The 19,317-nt window shown below is 42.2% G+C and overlaps 1 protein-coding gene across 2 annotated transcripts in view; it reads right to left on the bottom strand.

Moving 5' to 3' along the window:
- Positions 1 to 19,317, bottom strand: part of LOC138166865 (syntaxin-2-like) — a 51,783-nt gene that overhangs the window by 23,590 nt on the left and 8,876 nt on the right. For both annotated transcript variants that reach the window (XM_069095729.1, XM_069096478.1), the window contains exons 2-3: positions 5,892 to 5,966; positions 535 to 634 (exon numbers count right to left, since the gene is read on the bottom strand). In XM_069095729.1, coding sequence (XP_068951830.1) covers positions 535 to 634; positions 5,892 to 5,966 — 175 coding nt within the window. The remainder of the gene's footprint in view (positions 1 to 534; positions 635 to 5,891; positions 5,967 to 19,317) is intronic.

Genomic DNA, 19,317 nt, shown 5'->3' on the forward strand with positions numbered 1-19,317 from the left:
ACCACAGAAATGAGCAGAATCAGGAAAACATCATACATTTAAGTAACAGCTACACTGTGTGATGATCAGCTATGAAGGACTCAGCTCCTCTCAGTAGCACAATGATCCAAGACAAGTACAAAGGACTCAGGAAGGAAAATGCCATCCACATCCAGATGAAGAACTGATGGACACTGAATGTAGATCGAAGCATACTTTTGTCACTTGCACTTTGTTTTTTTGATGTTTTTTTCCCTTTTGGTCTGTTTTTTCTTTTATAACTGTGACTAATATGGAAATACGTTTTAATGACTACACATATATAACCTATATCAAATTGCTTACCATTTTAAGGAAGAGGGGAGAGAGGGAGGGAGAAAAATTTGGAACTCAAAATCTTATAAAAATGAATAGTAAAAATTGTCTTTTTTTTGCCTTGATTGGCACTGCCCCTTTCCCAATACAACTGGGATAAATTAAATACTACTTCAAAAAAAGTAATTAATCCTATGTATTTTTTTCAGAAGATTATTAGTCGAAAATACAGTCACTTACTTCCGTCTGGATTTGGTGCCGAGAGGATGATGCTGTGATTTTTTTTTACTTCTTCAACAATCTGTGCTATTTTGGATATATTATTTCTAATCTCTTCAACCTGGAAAAAGAGAGGCTGGTAAATTAAAATTTACTATACATTTTTACATGTAGTATTTCAAAAAATAAAATTTCAAGTTAACCTGAGAAATAAAAGGCCCCTTTCTCACTTTCCTTATTGATATTCTTTGATTTAAAAGGACAAGAGAAATGTCAGTGCATTTTCTTTTTCTCTTCTGGCTGAGGCAACATCAGTGACCAGCCCAAACTATTTAAGGCATTTCACAATTTGGGATGAAATATGACTTATAGTGAAGGATCAGATAACAATAATAACAGCTAACTCTTCTAGAGCTCACACTATGTGCTAAGCACTTTACAACAAACCCTGGAAGGAAAGTGTATTATTCCTACTTTACAGATGGGGAAAGCACAGCAAATAGCCATTAAGTGACATGTCCAGAGTCATATAGCTACCGTGTTTTCCCGATCATAAGACACTGTCTTATTAAATTTTTTGGGAAAAAAACACCAGAGGGCTTATTTTCAGGGGAGGGCTTATGTTGTACTGCCTCAGCTCTCCTCCGCAACACTGCTCTCAATGGCACCAGCAAGCAAATCACTGGGGAAGAACAGGATGACGCGCTCACTGCTGCAGCTCTGATTGGATGCAGCTCAGAGCGCGGTGTGCGTTTCACGGGGGGGGGAGACGGTGCATACAGAGGGTACCGTAATGTAGCGTGTAGCGCAGGGGATCACCTTCACTACAGTAGCAATCTCAATAGGGCTTATTTTTGGGGGAGGGCTTATTTTTGAGGAATCTTACACAGTAAGGGGAGGGCTTATTTTTGGGATAGGTCTTATTATCGGGGAAACACGGTAGTTAAGTATCGAAGCCCAAACTGGAACTCAAGTCTTCCTGACTCCAAGCTCAAGGAGTCACCTAGCTGCCCATATATAGTATTACTGACCATCATAGTTCAAGGAGGAAATCAGTCATTTCAATCAAATATATTAGGCAGCACAACCATCAGTACTGAGAAGTGAATTAAGAGTACATATTTACTAAAAATTCCCCCAAATTAGTCTCAGTGTTTCCATACATAATTTATTCTTTATCAAGTTTGAGCCAAATGTATTGAGGACAGTCAATCATGATCTGACTGATGAACTGAGAAAGCACTATTAATTTTCATATCACCCACTTCATAGGAATCACTTAAATAAATCATTCACATTAACATTCGTGTCGCATGGTTTCCAGTCTGGCACCATGTCATGAGACGGCTTGTCTAGTCAGTGTTTTTGCTTAGTAGCTTCCTCTATTTAAAAGAGGGATCAGTTTCACTTCCAAAACTCATGTGATGGAGAATATTCAAACATGCAGTTCTGCTTATTTTCAATGACAGTAATTTCCTACACCAAAGTCCTACTTCTATGCCTTAGCTGTGTTCTTGAAGGTTATATCTGCAGAAAGGAGGCGATGACCAGGGCCAACAAAGCGAAGATGCTTTGGGTGTAAGTCTAGTTAATAAGCAATGGCCTTGTCCTCTGAAGATCAGCTAAATTCAGAAAGACTATCACTAGAAATCTGGTGTCTAGATGATGGACAGTTCATATGCCAGAGGAACTCAAGAAGATCATTTCCTAAGGTCACAGTATCATATATTTAACTGGAAAGGAGCCACCATGAGGATCAAATCCAAGACCCATTTTATGCATGAGAAAACAGGCCCAGGGAAATGATGTGAGTTGTCTAAGGTCACAGGATTCAGGACTGAGAGCCAATGAGGACTGCAGGAGTCATCCACATTTTACACTGGAAGAAACTGAGGCCCACAGAGCCAGGATTTGAACCCTGGTCCTCAGATTCCAAATCAAACGCTCTTCCCACTGCCCCATGCTATCTCTCTACCACCGCCACTGTGGGGAAGTAAAACCAAGGAGGATCTGTCAAATGGGTCACTGTCACTTTTTTAAAAACCCCCAAGTGGCTTGGGTGCTGAGCTTCCCTCTATGTGCCTCTCTCCAGGCTGGTTTCTAGACAGGAGACAGCCATTCTATCCCAGAGCCAGTTCTGAAAGCCTTTTGAGGTTATTAGCTGCTCCAACAGTTTGCACTCCACTGGAATAACCTCCAAGAACCCAAAGTTAAGAAGAGACTACAAGGTCAGCAAGAAAGGACTCTGATATCCATTGGAGGAGAAAGCACTCAAGTGGATGAAATCACAGATCTTTAGGCCTTGATGGTATTTCTAATTTCATATATAGTTTGTGGCATTCTATACTCCTTCATTTATTAATAGTGCACACTAGGGGCGGCCAGGTAGCACAGCGAGTAAGACCACCGGCTCCAGTGCTGGGATGACCTGGAGATCGAATCCCGGGCTCAGACACTCAGCACCCACCCAGAAACACCTGGACGTGTAACCTTGAGCAAGTTACTTAATCCCAATTGCTTAGGGGTGGCCAGGTAGCTCAGCGAGTAAGAGCACTGACTCCAGTGTCGGGATGACCTGGATCAAATCCGGGCTCAGATACTCAGCACCACACCCAGAAATAACTGGCTGTGTAACCTTGAGCAAGTTACTTAACCTCGATTGCTTAAAAAAAAAAATAGTGCACACTAATTTTATTATTCATATAAAAACAAAGTAAATACATATACTTTCCAAAAATTTACCATTAAAAAAAAAGTTTACATAAAAGCAACGATAGTTTCAAGGTATTTCATGTACAAGCTCATGCTAACTCAACAACTCACACCCAAAAGAAAATGCAATTGTAAGCTTGCATCAGAGGAAATATTAACAAAATTTTCTATTAACTCTGCCTGTACCATCATATGCAGCAATAACTAGGTGCAGACCTAAGGATTACATATCAACATCCTCAGAGTGACTGCAGTGCAACCATATGCCATTAACTCACATTCATTATTAACAAAAGACAGACTCTTAGCCATTCCTGTTACAAATTATATTCACTAAAACTGAATTTCTTTCAAATCACAACTTTCTCTTCTGCAGTGTGCTATAATATTTTTAAAACCTAAATGGCATTATCGTAAAATGGACATCTACCATAATAAATATCTCTTCTACATTAATCTCAGTGATGATTTTTTTAAGAGCAGTCAATTTAGTTCACAATCAAATTAGAATAAGAGTTCACTTTATAAAGCTAGTTACTGTTAAACTAACAATTTCATAATCTAGTGATAATCTGATCATATTTTTGTATCCTTCACACTGATGGCAAAGATCTATTCCCAAAAAAGACTCCAAGTGAACAGCATTCAATGAACTAATGCATCTTCTCAATGAAATATAACAGCAAAGCTTAATGATGTATGAGGTTCTTCTTTTCAAGAAATGTATTTCAAAACAAACAACTGGGGCCAATCACTTAGATTCACAGACAATAGGAACAAAGCCCAACATACTAATGACACCTGTGATAGTAATGGCAATTAAAGATTCCCCTGTATTGGCTTGGTTTTCAAATTGATTGTGTTAAAACCCAGAGCTTGTTAATCCCACCTGTGGGATGGACTTGTTGATGTGAAAAGAAAGTCCTGAACTGGGAGGAGCTGGTGACGTAGATTTGGAGACACGAGAGAGGCGGAAGACCTTTTTTGGAAGCAGCACCCACGTGGAAGCAGGGAGAGAGACTAAGAGAATTGCTGGTGGTCGCTTTGAATTGCCCTGGACTTTTGAGAACTGCCCCCTGAGCTGCCAAGGACTGAGGAGACATGGCTGTTTTGCTGGTACTTTGTCTGTCTGTTTTGATGTTGTTTTGCCAGATTTGTCCACTGGTGAAAGACAGTCCTGTTGAAGAAGTCCTGGAACCTGGCTGTTCGCTAAGAAGCCCTGAGACTGTCCTGCAGACAGTGAATACTGTCCACTGGTGAAGGACAGTGCTGTTGTTGCAGGGGTCTGGGAACCTTTCTGTTGGTTCAGAAGCCCTGAAGAAGGATTTTCTGGTTGTATGTTTACAGAAATCCTGGGAGAGGGTTTTGCTAATGTTTTCAGGGGTTCTAGGACTGTTCTACAGACAGAGGATGAATTGATGAAGAGACTGGCAATGTATCTTGTGGCCTTGCTGAGCCTTGTCTCCCCAGGAATTAGTTCCCAGGAATTGCTGAGAACTTGCCTCGTGTCAAGATGAAGAAAAGACCTTCATTTGGGTATTAAGTGCCATGTTTAAAATTGATGTAACTCTGGGGTAGATTCAATTGTGATCCAGGGGTGGGGAACTTTTGACCTTATGTTTGGAAACTAATCTCCATTTGAGAAGAGGGGCTTTGTGGTGGACTAAATTAAGGTATAGCCTAGGGGTGGAGAAGTATTTAGAACAGAGACTTTGTAATTGATTGAATGATTGGAAGGTCCTGGGGTGGGGTAGTACTTGGAGATTATTTAATCTCGCTTAGTAAATGCTGTATTTGGAATGATGTCATGTTTTGACCTTCTCTGTTCTTGGTTTGTCACTGAATAAAATGGAGAGCACCTATGCTGGTATTCTGAACCTTGGGAAGTTGCCTTTCCTTGGCATTACATTACACACCTTACAAAGGAGATACAAGAAACTCACTATTAGATTACTAATAGGTAGCAATAAAGCAGTAAAAGAAAGCAGTGCATTGTGGAAGCTGAGTGCAAAAGTGAAATCAGGAAATCAAATACTTTCTAGTCCACTTTAATTTCAAACTAAGTCATCCTTATTTTGATACCTTTAAATTCTTAATTTAATTTCCTGCTCTCATTATGCAAAAATAGGAACTACAGGGTTGAAATGAAATGATACTAGAAACAATATGTAATTAAGTTCACATATATCAGGAAATGCGCGTATTGTGGAAGATTGGTACCTCTGGTGTTAATAATGAATATCTATGAATACAATAATGGGAGTAACCATAATTCAATGTATTCCAATATAGTATGATTCTTTCAAAAAAGAAGTCTGATTAGTCCTTCATATATGATTAAAACTAAATAAAGCTTCCAGAAAAATGGAAAATCAAGTTGACATACCTCTCCTTGATATTTGATGAAGCTAAATTATCTGCTTAAAGGTTTAATTTAAAAAGATGGAAACTGTATGTCTGATCAAATATTACTTAGGTTGAGTGATGTAAAAACAGTAAAATCCACATTTTCTCCCCATATTAACTATTACTATTTCTGATTACAGTTTTCATTCAAACACAAACTTGTCAAAATCCTATATTCTCCACACCTGAGAACTGCACACTTACAAAAACTGGCCTATATGAACATGTTCCCAAGCTGTCTGTTCCTTTAAGCATCTTACCTGGTGGAAGAAATCATCCATGAAATGGTCCTTCTCAACGACAACAGTGGTTTCTCCATCTTCACTACTCTTACACTGAAAGGGGGGAAAGTATTTAAAAGGTCAGACACATACTAGGAAACGCATCAGCTCAGGGAACAAAACTACAATTTGTTAAAGTACTTTGCTTATGTACTTTATTAGAACCTCAAAATGTAACCAACTGACAACTACTTAGAGAGGAAGCAGGTATAGTGGATAGAATACTGGTCGGGAGTCAGGAAGCCCTGAGATCAAATCTACCTTCAGATACTTCCAAGCTGAGTAATCTTAGGCAAATTACTTCTACAGGCCTCAGTTTCCTCATCTGTAAAATAAGAGTTCTTACTATTTCAAGGTTCCTACTACTTCAACCTCTCATAATTTAATTTTGTAGCCCTTTGATCTCCACATTACAGCTGGTTGGGGGAAGGGGACATGGAGGGGCAAGAAATTCAAATGAACTGTATCAGCTGAACAGTTTTGAAGCATGAATTTTATCTATAGACACCAGCTCCTATTTGTTTGTTTTTTGTCATCAGGTGTCCAAAATAAATATAACTCTGTATCCTCTTCTCTCTAGAGTATCAATAATGACACATATTATCAGCTAACTTTTCTATAAAACACTGAGTTTTTTTTTTAACCCACTTTCTCAAACAGCAACTAAAACTGAGCAAATTTTTCTTAAGTATTACTTCTCATCGCTCTAAAAGCTAGATTTATGCCTCTGGTGACAAACAACAAAACCAAACTATGAGGAAGCAAAATTAAAGGAATAATGATGAATTTCTGGGTGTGGACTAGAAACAGACTTTTAACACTGGTGTTTTAAAGGAATGTGGGGCAACTTTTCATTACAACCAACACTTATTTATTAAATTCTTACTGAATACAAAATACTGTGCTAAATGTGGGGGAATACAAAAACAAAAATAAGATCCTCAGAACCCATTCTCTTTCCTTCCAAACACTTTCATCTTCTTACCTACCTTCCCTAATACAGCCAAGGGCACCACCATCCTCCCAGGCCCTCAGGCACCCAACCCAGGAGCCATCCTGGACTCCTCACTGTCTCTCACTCCCCCCACCCCCATTCAAGTTATCAAGGTCTATTGATTTCACCTTTGTCACATGTCTTGAATACATTCCCTCGTTTCCTGAAAACAACCCCCCCCCACCCCTTCCATGCCCTCAGCACCTCACACCTGGCCTACTGCAATAGCTGCTGGTGGGTCTGCCTGCCTCAAGCCTCCTGCCCACTCTAATCCATCCTCCATTCAGCCACCAAAGGGACTGTCCTAAAATACAGGTCTGACCATATCATCTTCCTACTCAATAAACTCCTGTGGGCTCCTTACTACCTCCAGGGCAAATATAGAATGTCCTGTTTGGCATTCAAAATCCTTCACAATCTAGCCGCCCCTTCCAGTCTTCTGACACCTCACTCCCTGAAACATTCTCTTTGATCCAATGACACTGGCCTCCCAGCTGTTCCATGAACAGGAGCTTCCATCTCTCAGCTCTGGGCATTTTCTCCAGATGTCTCCCATGGCTGAAATGCATTCCCTCCTCAACCCCATCTACTGACTCCTGTTGTTTCCTTCAAGATCTAAGATCCCACCTTCTACGTGATGCAGCCTCTCCCAACCTTTCTTACTTCTTGTGCCTTAGCTCTCTTAATTATTTCCTATTTATCCTGTATACAGCTTGCTTTGAAAAAATCTGCTTGCATGGTGTCTCCTCCATTAGATTATAAACTCCTTGGGGGCAGGAACTGTCTTTTGCTCCTTTTGTATCCCCAGCACTTAACATGGTGCCTGGCACACAGGAAGAATATAACAAATATTTAATGACTGATTGACTGAAGTCTTGGCCTATAAGAAATCAGAGAATTTTAAAGTTGGAGAGACTTCAGAGGTTACTAAGTCCAACCCAAAGTGAAATTCTTGTTCCCCTCTAAACCAAAGTTGGGGTAGTAGTCATCCAGCCTTTACTGGAAGACTTCAAGTGAGGAAGAATTCATTTACACTTGACCTGGGATAACAATCTGATCATTCAATTCAATTCAACAAGAACCTATCAACTTCGGAGGAGGGCAATGGGGATGGGGCAGAAGAGGCTTCCTGTGAGGATGTCACACTAGCTTAGCGCTAAAAAAAAGCCAGGGAATGTGTGAGGCAAAGGAAAGGGAGGAGGGTGTTCTAGGCATGGAGCCCAGCCTGTGTGGAGGTCCCAAACTCAGGGCTGGAGTGTTGTTTCTGGGGCACAACAAAAAGGCCAGCATGGCTAGACCTTAAGACTAGTGAAGGAGAGCAACGTGCTCTAAGCCTGGAAAGGCAGGAGCACAGTGCTAAAGACAGAGTGATAGGAGTGTCCATAACTGCTATCCACCATCGTCTGGCATGCTCTCCCCCTCTGAAGTTCCTCTATTAAAGTCTCCCACCCATTTCCAATTACAGTAGCTGTTGGGTACCAGTGGTCAGGGCACCTTCCTTCCTTTCTCCAGGAGTTCATCACCTGGCCCACCATGTTCTTCTTCTGCAATTCCTGTCCTTATCCTAGAAGACTCCAACATTCAGGTCAGTGATCCTTTAAGCTCCCTGACTTCCCAACCTCCCCAAATCTACTTTGCTGCCATTGTTTTTATTTCCCCAGGGCAGTTGTGCCCAGGATCACACAGCTAAGTGTCAAGCGTCTGACGTCATATTTGAACTAAGGTGCTACTGACTCCAGGGCTGATGCTCTCCCCTGTGCCACCTAGTTACCCCTTTGACCTACTCTTCCACCTCAGCCCCTTACAGGGATGGTCGCACACTCTACACCACTATTACCCACACACGTTTCTTTTCCTCCAACAAAAATTCTGATATTCCTCTGTTCTAGCTCTTCTCCCTCATCATGACCTCTAATGTTTCCATCAATCAGTACTTTCTCAGTACATTACCCCAGCTCTGACCTCATCTCAAGCCTACACTGTCCTCTACTATCAAATCCTTTACCCCCTCACCTTATACCAACTTCAACCCTAGATGACTCCCACCACCCACCTCTACTGCTCCTACTCCTTCCAAACCCTCTTCTCTTCCAAACCTCTCTATTTCAGTCCTTAAGGACCATGCCTTAAACCTAAATCACTCTGGCTCTCAGGAATGAGCCAACCCAAGTCCCAGCCCAAGCCTCACTGGGTCTCTGTTTGGGCCCTGAGGTCTCAGAGTGAATGTAAATAGCAATTGTTTCTGACCCCTCCCAAATTGATTGTTTTTAACCAGGTAAAAGAGGTCATTCTTTGCCTCCTTTCTTACCTACCCTGTTTCTCCCATAAGAAGACCTATCCCGAAAATAAGCCCTCCCCTTACTGTGTAAGATTCCTCTAAAATAAGCCCTTCCCCGAAAATAAGCCCTATTGAAATTGCCACTGTAGTGAAGGTGATCCCCTGCGCTACACGCTACATTAGGATACCCTCTGTATGTACCGTCCCCCCCCCCGCCCCGTGAAACGCACACCACGCTCCAAGCTGCATCCAATCAGAGCTGCAGCAGTGAGCGCATCATCCTGTTCTTCCCCAGTGATTTGCTTATTGAATAAAGGTACATTTTTTTGTTCACATTTACCTGTTTATTAAAATTGCTGTCAATGTTCATTAAAATAAGCCCTCCCCTGAAAATAAGCCCTCTGGTGTTTTTCTGTCCAAAACAATAATAAGACAGTGTCTTATTATCGGGGAAACATGGGTAGTCATTAATCACAGAGTGGGCACTGCCTCAGTCAAACTGAGACCTGGGAAAGACCTTGGTTTAAGAAGGTCAAAGTCTCCCACTGCACTGGGGTCATTTCCTGTCATCCTGATTTGGATCACTGGACCCAGATGGCTTCAGAGGAGAAAGTGAGGCTGGTGACTTTGCACAGCCCTCCCTCACATAAGTCAAAGTCAATTACAAGTCATGATATCACCTTCCTAATGTTATGGCCATCTTGGAGGATGAAGGACAAACCACATTTCAGTCACGAACAGCTTCCAGGCTCCTAGGTTTTGTAGCCTCATCAACTTCTCATTCTCCCTCCATCTTATTTGATTATCCATCAGTTGCCAAATCTTGTTCTTTTTCTATCTCTACAATTTCTTTTGCATCTAACCTCCTGATCTCCACTCAACGTCACCATATTAATGAAGGACCTCATCTAATGAAGGGTCTCATCTAGATTAGAATCAGTTTCACTTCCTCAAGTATGGTACCACTCTTGTATATCTCATACAAAGCTGCCACAAAAAAAATGTTTTTCTTAAACACAGATCTGATCATGTCACTCCCCTACTCAATCAACTCCAGTGGCTCCCTATTGCCTCCAGGCTCAAATGTAAATTCCCTCTCTTCACTCTTTGAAGCCTCTTCACAAACTAGCCTCACCCTATCTTTCTGTCCTCATTTAAACACTCTCCTTCCCATACTCTTTGAAGTCCCAGCTCCATGGATCTTGTCTCTGTCACACACAGTCCTCTATCTGAGTGCCTCTGAGGCTTTGTACTGGCCAGTCCTCGCTTCCCATCTCCACCAGAGAACTGTTCTCTTTATTTCAGGCACATTTCCAGCACCACTTACCCAGGAAAGGTTTTCCAGATTCTCCCAACTGCTAGGTCCTGCCTCTCTATCTACTTTGTTTTAAGAGACCATCTTATCCAGCCTCCTCATTTACAGAAAAGGAAACTGGAGCCCAGAAAGGTGAAGTGTTTTACCCAATTTCTCACAGGCAGAAGAGACAAAAGCAGCAGCTAATCCTGTATTCTCACCTTCCAAAGTCCCTGTTATTTTGACCGTACAGCTCTACTGGCTGACAAGAAAAGTTAAAAGTCAAACTGAATTTTTATTTACTAGGAGGCAAAAGAGAGTTACTAGAGTATATTAAGAAAGAAGGGTCCCACAGTTAGATCTATACTTTAGGAATATCAATTTGTCAGCTGTTTGGAAGATTAGAAACATCCAAAGCAGCCACTGATGAGGTCAACTGAAGAACGGGATAGCAAGGATACAATTATAGCAACAAGATAGAGGAAAAATAAGGTGTTAAGCAGAAGTTGCTATCTATTGCAATCCTTCCACTCCCACTAATAGTACCTGTATATCCCATTCTGCTGCCACATGACAAAAAAATATCCAATGGGGGAAACAATAAAATTGGATAACAGAAAAGGAAGCAACTGGAAAAGAGATGGTATAGGGAATGTTCCCTGAGACAGACTAGAGAAGCTGGCTGGCTTGAGGCTAATCCTGTGAAAGCTTAAGTGGTGATGTGTTCTAAACTTTCCACCATTACCTCTAGTAGTCTGAAAGACAAGGAATCTAGAATGACTTTGGCTGGTCTCAATCAAGAGTGCACTATGCGGTGCCCCATTCACTGATTAATTTAAGGAAACTGGGTAAAATATGGAAGTAACCTTTGATTTCACCATCAACTATACAAAAGGTATGTGAAGAAAGAACTGCTGCATCCATCCTAGCCCCAACTTGAGCGAAATCATTTTGACCACGTTTCAAAGACTAATTATCTTCCCATTGTTTTCAAACTCTACTTTTTATCCTAATGAAACCATACTTAATTACTGAACCATACTTAACAAACTTGTCTGAGCAAATTAGCTCAATGACTTAAAGGAAAATCTAAAGGAATTAGGGTGCTTTAGCTGTATGGGGGTGGGGGGCTGGGAAGAGTGCACCTTCTGTCTTTAAACAGATGAAGGCTGTTTATACCAATAGTGAATGACTGTTCCAGAACAGCTTTTTCATCAGGATGATGAAACCCTAGTATGGGAAACTATTTGAATCTCTCCCTTATTTGTACAAGTCATTTTCTTCCTATTAGACAGTAAGCTCCCTGATAGAAATGGTTGCTCTTCATGTTTTTATTAGCACTGAGCACCCTGAGAATACAGAGGAAGAGGTAAGAACTGTTCGGTGAGCTGAAGTAAAATGGCATGGGTTCTTTCCCTCTATGACAATGTTCAAGAAGAGACTAAATAATTCCATGTACTGAACTGTTTCAATGCCTAAAAGCAGGGCCTAGAACAAGAAACCACTGGAAGGCTGACTGGAACTTTCTGAGTCTATATACTAGGATGACACTATTTACCCACTAGAACTTGAAGGAACATCCACTTGGATGGGGATGTTACACTGATCCATTATCATTTTCTTATCTGATCCCCCTGTTTCTGTTCTGAGGTATATGATTTGGGTTAAGGGATATACCTATGGAAGGGTCTGGATGTTCGGGTTGTTTTGTATTAGGAAATAGGGGGGGGGATTCCCATTGTGTAAAACAAACTACCCAAACACCATTTTAGGAAGGACCCCACCCATGCTTCACCTCACATACTTATACTCTCTCTCCAGACTTCTCTCCTCCTCTTCACCTGCCACCTTGTCCCTTCCCATTCCCCCTGAAACCTCTACCCTTAGTACTGCTTTCATGATTGGTGGCTTCCTCACCCAAGACCATCATTTTAGAAAGGACCCTAGCTACGCCTTTTCTCACTTAGTCCTAGACACACCAACACTCATACTCTCTCCCTCTTTTTTCTCCATTCTTTCCCTCTCCTCCTCCTCCTCCTCCTCTCTCTCTTTCCTCTCTCTCTCTTTCCTCTCTCTCTCTCTCTGTCTCTTTCCTCTCTCTCTCTTTCCCTATCTCTCTCTCTCTTTCCTCTGTCTCTCTCTCTCTCTCCCTCTCCCTCTCTCTCCCTACCTCCTTCTTCATCTGTTGTCTTCTCCTATTACAATGTAAAGGGTGAAGACTGTCAGAAGGTTGGAAGCTGTCTTGTTTTATTTGTATCCCCAACAATTAACATGCCATCTGACACAAAATGCTCAATAAATACTTCATCTATCTATACTACGAATGAACCCTAACCATACTAACTTGTTGAACTAAATGGTTAATACAAGTTTCCTTTTAGTTTTTATATCACATATATGATATAGTGTGATCAACAGATTAGGAGTCATAAGAACTGAGTTCTATCACCAGCAACACTATCACTATAGTAGTTATCTGTTACTAGATAGTTCACTTAACATTTTAGAACCCTGGTATCCCCATCTGTCAGATGAGACTAACCCCCCCCACACCTTATAAGATAGTTGTAAAAATGAAAAAAATTAAGATAATTTAAATGAAAGCACTTAGTAAGCTATAAAGCATTTTGCAAATAATAGATGTGCCAACAACACAAGTAGCTTAAAAAAAACTACAATGATCTAAAGGCTATTTCTCCTTGGGCCTTTCAATGATGTCCCCCTTTCTGGTGAGGACATCCCAATCACACTAGTCAGCTAGGGCCACAACCCTGGAGCCATCCTTGACTCTTCCCATTCCCTCGACAATATCCAATCTCACGGAATCTGCAGCCACATCATCCATAACCTCCATCCCCTTCTCTCTACCTATACAGAAAAGCCCTTATTCAGGCTCCCACCACCTCCACACAAGCACTTTGGCTTTGGTGCCCTGACTCCAGTCTCTGTCCTCTCCAATCCAGCCTCCATCCAACTGCCAAACACATCTTCCTAAGGCACAGATATGACTGTGTCACTCCCCTATTCAAGATGCTTCAGTAGCTCCCTCTCGCCCCAAGAATAAACCATATCTAGGTCCACACTACCATTCCAGGTTGACTGAACATGACTCCTCTTGGTGCATTCTATATTCCGCCAAACTGGCCTCCTTGCATCCCTTATCCCTTCTCAGAACTTCTGCACAAGGCATCCAATGTGCCTGGAACAAACTCCACTCCTCTGAATTCCTAGATTCCTTCAAGGTTCTTCTTAACTGTCACCTCCTGAACGAGGCATATCCTGATCCCCAGTTCCCACCCCAGCGGCCACTGTCTTCCTCCCACTCCCACTAACAGTACTTGTATATCCCACCTATGAGCAGCTGGAACATCTAGGGACATGCTGCTCCCTTTGCTTCTAGTAGACTGTAAGCTCCCAGAGAAGCCAGGCAGGCAGCTGCATTTTTTTCTCTATATCCCAAGAGCCTAGTAAAATACCTGGCACCTTTTTTTGTCTATAAGACTTTATTGATGTAAGCAATTTCCTTTGATGAAGGCCCCTCTACCAAGGCAGATGAGCAGCTTTCTGTAAGTTACAGTCTTGGAAAGTTGCCTGGAATACTGAGAGGTTAAGTACTTGCCCAGGGTCATGCAGATGGGACCTGAACCCAGTCTTCCCTGACTCTGAAGGCAGCCTCAATCCAGTAGCGCTGCCTTCCTACCTCCTTAATAAACATGAGTGTACAGCACATTAGAGTGCAGAAGATGCAGGTACTGGCCCAAATTCTAGCCTTATATTTGTGAACAAGGTCAAGTATGTCACTGTGACTTAATGTTATCAGAGTGGTATAGGAGAAAGCCCTCCCTAGACCAGAGCTTCACATCTGAGCAAGGCTGCTAATAAAGTGAATCAAGAGGATTCAGAGGGAAACAAGCAGTTAAGGGAAGGACTAGAGGCCTGTCATATAAGGCTCAGCTGAAGGAACTCGGGACATTTAACCTAGAGGAACGAAGATATAGGGGGCACTCAAAGCATGGGATGGGCCCTGGAGTTAAGGACCTGAGTTCAAATTTACTTGCCATGTACTACTTGTGTCACCTCAGGCAAGGCATTCATTCTGAATTCTCTCATCTGTAAAATGAGAAGAATACACTATTCACACCAATAAGTACGAGAAAGGGACTCTGTACTTGTCTCCCATGCCCACAATCCTCTTCCTCATCCCCATCTCCTGGCTTCCCCAGCTCCCTCCAAGTTCTAGTCAAAATCCCACCTGCTGTGAAAGCCTCCCCAACCTTCTCTCTGGTGATGATCACCAGTCTATCCTGCCCATAAGCTTGTTTGGACACAGTTGTTTGCATGTTGCTTCCCTCACTAGACTATGCATTCCTTGAGAGGAAAGACTGTCTTTTGTATCCCTAGGGCTCAGCACAGTACTTGGCACATAGGAAGCATGTAATAAATGTTTTTTCAATGGTTATTATAGTCCACTCTTCCCAAACCAAATAAAACTGTACATAAATTAAGTAAAATAAAGAATTGTTGATTCTATTCCAAATAAGCTCATTCTGGGGCTTCACTTTCCCTATCCTGGAATACTCCTCTTCTGACAATTCTATTGGCTTTTGGGGTTCAGGGCAAATTCAGACTATTCCAGAAAGCCTTCCCTGTCTATTCCAGTCCACGCTGACATCTCCTTTCATGGGATTTCTGGGGTACTCACCACACAGGCCGCTCCTTTCTGCCCTTGCTAGACTAGGCAGCATACAACAGTCACCGTTTCACACGTGTGTATTTTGTCCCCGCCAGCTTCCCATAGGGCAGGGATTGTGACTTTTGTAACTTTTCCATGTTCTCATTGCTTGCTACAATGCTCTACACCTGCTTTGGGAATGAATGTATCCTCTTCTCATCTTTGAAATTTGTATCATTACTTCAGGATTCCTCCACCAAAGCCCTACTTTAAAGCTTCATCACAGCATGGGGGGGATCCTTAGTTCTCTGAAGCTATGCCAGCTGGGCAGAGGTTTTACAAAGCCCATAGCAGCTTAAGAAGGCTCATCAATGGCAGACTCCCCAGTGGATGCTTCCCTTTATTTTGTTACAAGTCCTGAAACCATTTGTTAAAGCAGCTCTGCATAGGTAGAAGGCCTGCCCACTTCAATGAAATTTCAGATTTTTTGGAATATTCTAGAAGTATTTCATGATAAATCAACGAGTGACTAAATCTCAGATAAAGAGTTACTGTTTCTCCAGTTGTAGTAAATGAAAAACCAAGGGAAGAAGTCAATCACTCAATAAGTGTTGATAATTTACTTATTATGTACCAGATACTATGCTAGGTATTGGAAATGATGATTATGAAGAAAAAGAAAAGGAAGAAAAAAAGAGGAAGAAAGGACTAGGCCTAGAGTAAAGATGTGAATATGAATCCTGGACTCTTATTAGCTATATGACCAGAGTCAAGCTATATATTTATGTGTGTGTGTGTGTGTACACACACACACACACACACACACACACACACACACACATGAATGAAGTGGAGCAGCAGGGTGGTGCAGTGGCGAGAGAGCTGGGCCTGAAGTCAGGAAGATCATCTTCCTGAGCTGGAATTCGGCCTCTGGTACCTATTAGCTGTGTGACCCTGGCCAAGTCCCTTAACCCTATCTACCTCAGCTTCCTCATCTGGAAAATGACCTGGAAAATGAAAAGGCAAACCATTCCAATATCCTTGCCAAGAAAACTCCAAATGGGGTCATGAAGAGTCGGATACAACTAACAGAACACAACAATATATAAAGGGCTTTATAAATCTTAAAGTGAGATATAAATGTTGTTGTCATTATTACTGAATTCTATAAAGGATAAACATGTACAAACACAAGTAGATAAATCATATACGAATCAATTAAAAAGCATTTCTTAAATGCTCAGGCTGAAGGGAGGCCAGGTGGTGCAGTGAATAGAGCATCGGCCCTGGAGTCAGGAGGACCTGAGTTCAAATCCAGCCTCAGACACAACACAAAACTAGCTGTGTGACCCCAATTCACTTAACCCCAATTGCCCTATCTTCCCCCCCTCCAAAAAAAATTAAATGTTCAGGCTGTTCCAGACACTGTGCCAAGTGTGAGACATAAAAATACAAAAAATAAGGCAGCCCAAATCTTTAAGGAGCTCATATTCTAATATTCTCATAGGGAACAACATCACACAGAGGAAGTGGCAACCAGAGAGGAGAATTGTGGCCTGGGAAGTCCCAGAGATGGTGAATGATCCCAGAGATGGTAACCAACTACAATGTCTCCACCAGTAATGGTAGTGTTGAATCACACAAACAGAGTGGGAAAGCTGGGTAGAAAGAGCATTTGTTTGGGGGTGACAAGGCATGAAAGTGGCCGAAGAGCAGCATGAGGGATCTGGGTCTGCCTGGATGAGCTAAAGCCGGATGGAGGCCAAGGCACAGTGGCCACATGCAGTGAAGATGGCCAACAAATCCATAAACACAATGTAATTTTCAGGGAGGAAGGAGGAATCAGGAAAGATGTGATGGATAATGTGAAGAAACTAGTAAGTCTAAGAGGCAGAATGAGGAGTGACTCCATTCCAGACATGAGTGACAGCCTGTACAAAAGCCTGGAGACTGTAGATAGGAGTGTTGTTTCTGAGGAACAGGACGTTCTGGCAGTATGACTGGAAAGAGAGGAACGTATAATAAGCCTGGCAAAGGCTGAAGCCAGATAATGGGTAAAAGAAGTCTGTATTTGACCCTGGAGGTACCAGGGAGCCACTGGAATGTGTTGAGTAGTGGAGTGATGTGGTCAAGAAGGCCACTTTATGGACTGGGAAAGGAAGTGGCTTAGGCAGGAAGATCAGCTACCAGCTGACCACAGGTGTACAGGCTCTGAGAGGCAAATAAGGGACTGAATCTGGGGGGGTGACCAAGGGAGGGAAAGAGACCAATGTGAGGGACACTGTCGAGGCAGAACCAACAAAACGTGGCACCTGAATGGCTATATGGGGTGAGGAAGACGGAGGGCTGAGGAGCAACTCAGAAGTTCTGAATGTGGCTGTCTAGGAGAGTAATCATTGCAGTAGAAACAGGAATGTGTGGAAGAGGAAGTCGGGCCATCTGCTGAACCCTCCAGCCTCCATGTCTCCAGTCTCCCCTACTTGAGGTCTTTGGGAGCAGAAAATGTCTAGAAGGCTTACTGCTACCTATAGCCCAGAACACACTGGAACAATATCTGCTTAACTAATACTTTTCCATTCCATTCTATTCACATCAAACCCAAACCCTCTAAAAAAACACTTTAGTGATAAGGGAGTGGAGCTCAAGAGAGATACCAGGACTGGATATATAGAGAATAATAATAGTAACAATAATAACTGCTTATATTGTGTATCAAGGTTTGCAAAGTGCTTTACATATGTTATTTCATTTGATCTTCACAACAACCCTCTGTGGTAGGTGCTATTATTATCCCCATTTTACGGATGAGGAAACTGAGTGAAGAGCTTACTTGACTTATCCAGGGTCACAGATTAACAAGTGTCTGAGGCAGTAAGCACCACCTAGCTGACTCAGATCCCTTTAAGCATCACCTGCAAAGAGCCACTAAGCCTGTGAGAGTTGATGACATAGCTAACAGTAACCTAGGGGATACTTCCACCTTAACACAGATGTCCCTGACTGCTGCTAGCCTCCAAACTGGAATGCCACAGACTGTGCCTGCCCCAGTTTGGTCCCTGGGGTCATGCCTTCTCTTCTTCACTGTAACCATTCCCTCCCAGCCCTCAGACCTTTCTGTAGATCTACCATCCACACCAGTCCTCCAGGGCACAAATATTCTCCTTCTCCCCACTGGAACTATCCGTCTCTCTTTCTCTCTCTCTGAGAACTGTAATCAAATCACCACTACCATTTTCTCATGAAAGCTTATGTTAACAGACTGCACTATTGCCCAGCTTCCTGTATTTATGACCTGTGACTTCCCATACCATAATTCCATTTCCTGGCTACTGTTCCCTTGCATGTGTTGTCTTCCCCAACAGAATGAAAGTTCTTTGAAGGCTGACCTACATCAAAGGTCAGCAAAGAAAGGCCTGGGCAACCTAAGAATAGTTTTCACATTTTTAAATAAAGTTTTGTTATTTTTAAAAATATAAAAACTATTCTTCATAGTTAACAACCCTAGTTCACGGGCCCTATAAAAACAGACAGTTTGGAGATGCCCTGGTCTAGATTTTTTGTATTTATATCCCCAGTGCTTAACACAAGTAAATGAGGACACAGTCAATTCCAGCTCTGTGGCACAGTGGAAAGAGCCCTGGACTCGGAGTCAAAAGGACCTAAATCTAAATTTACCCACAGATGGTTACTGGCTATGTGACCCTAGTCACATAACCACTTAACCACTTTTCCTCATCTATAAAATGGGGATGGCACCTACCTCCCAAGGTTGATGTGAGGATCATAAATCATTTGGCAGAGTTCCTAGCACATAGTAAGCACTAAATAAGGGTTTGGGAAGGCTAGATGGTTCAGTGGATACAGTGCTGGACCTGGAGTCAAGAAGACCCGAGTTAAAATGTGGCCTCAGACACTTACGTGCTGTGTGACCCTGGGCAAGTCCCTTAACTCTGTTAGTCTTAATCCATTACAGAAGGAAATGGCAAACTAGTCCAATATCTTTACCAAGAAAAACCCCATGGACTGTATGGTCCAAAAGGTCATGAACAATAACAAAGTACCTACTACTGTCAAACATTGCACTAAATGCTGGGAATACAAAAAAAAAGACAAAAAAGACAGTGCCTGCCCTGAAGAAGCCCCGAGCCCAAAAGAGATAACAAATCA

Source organism: Petaurus breviceps, unplaced genomic scaffold, assembly GCF_028583685.1.
Source record: "Petaurus breviceps papuanus isolate PSGF00001 unplaced genomic scaffold, PetGlider_PUasm1.0 100, whole genome shotgun sequence".
In the NCBI taxonomy this organism is placed as follows: Eukaryota; Metazoa; Chordata; class Mammalia; order Diprotodontia; family Petauridae; genus Petaurus; species Petaurus breviceps.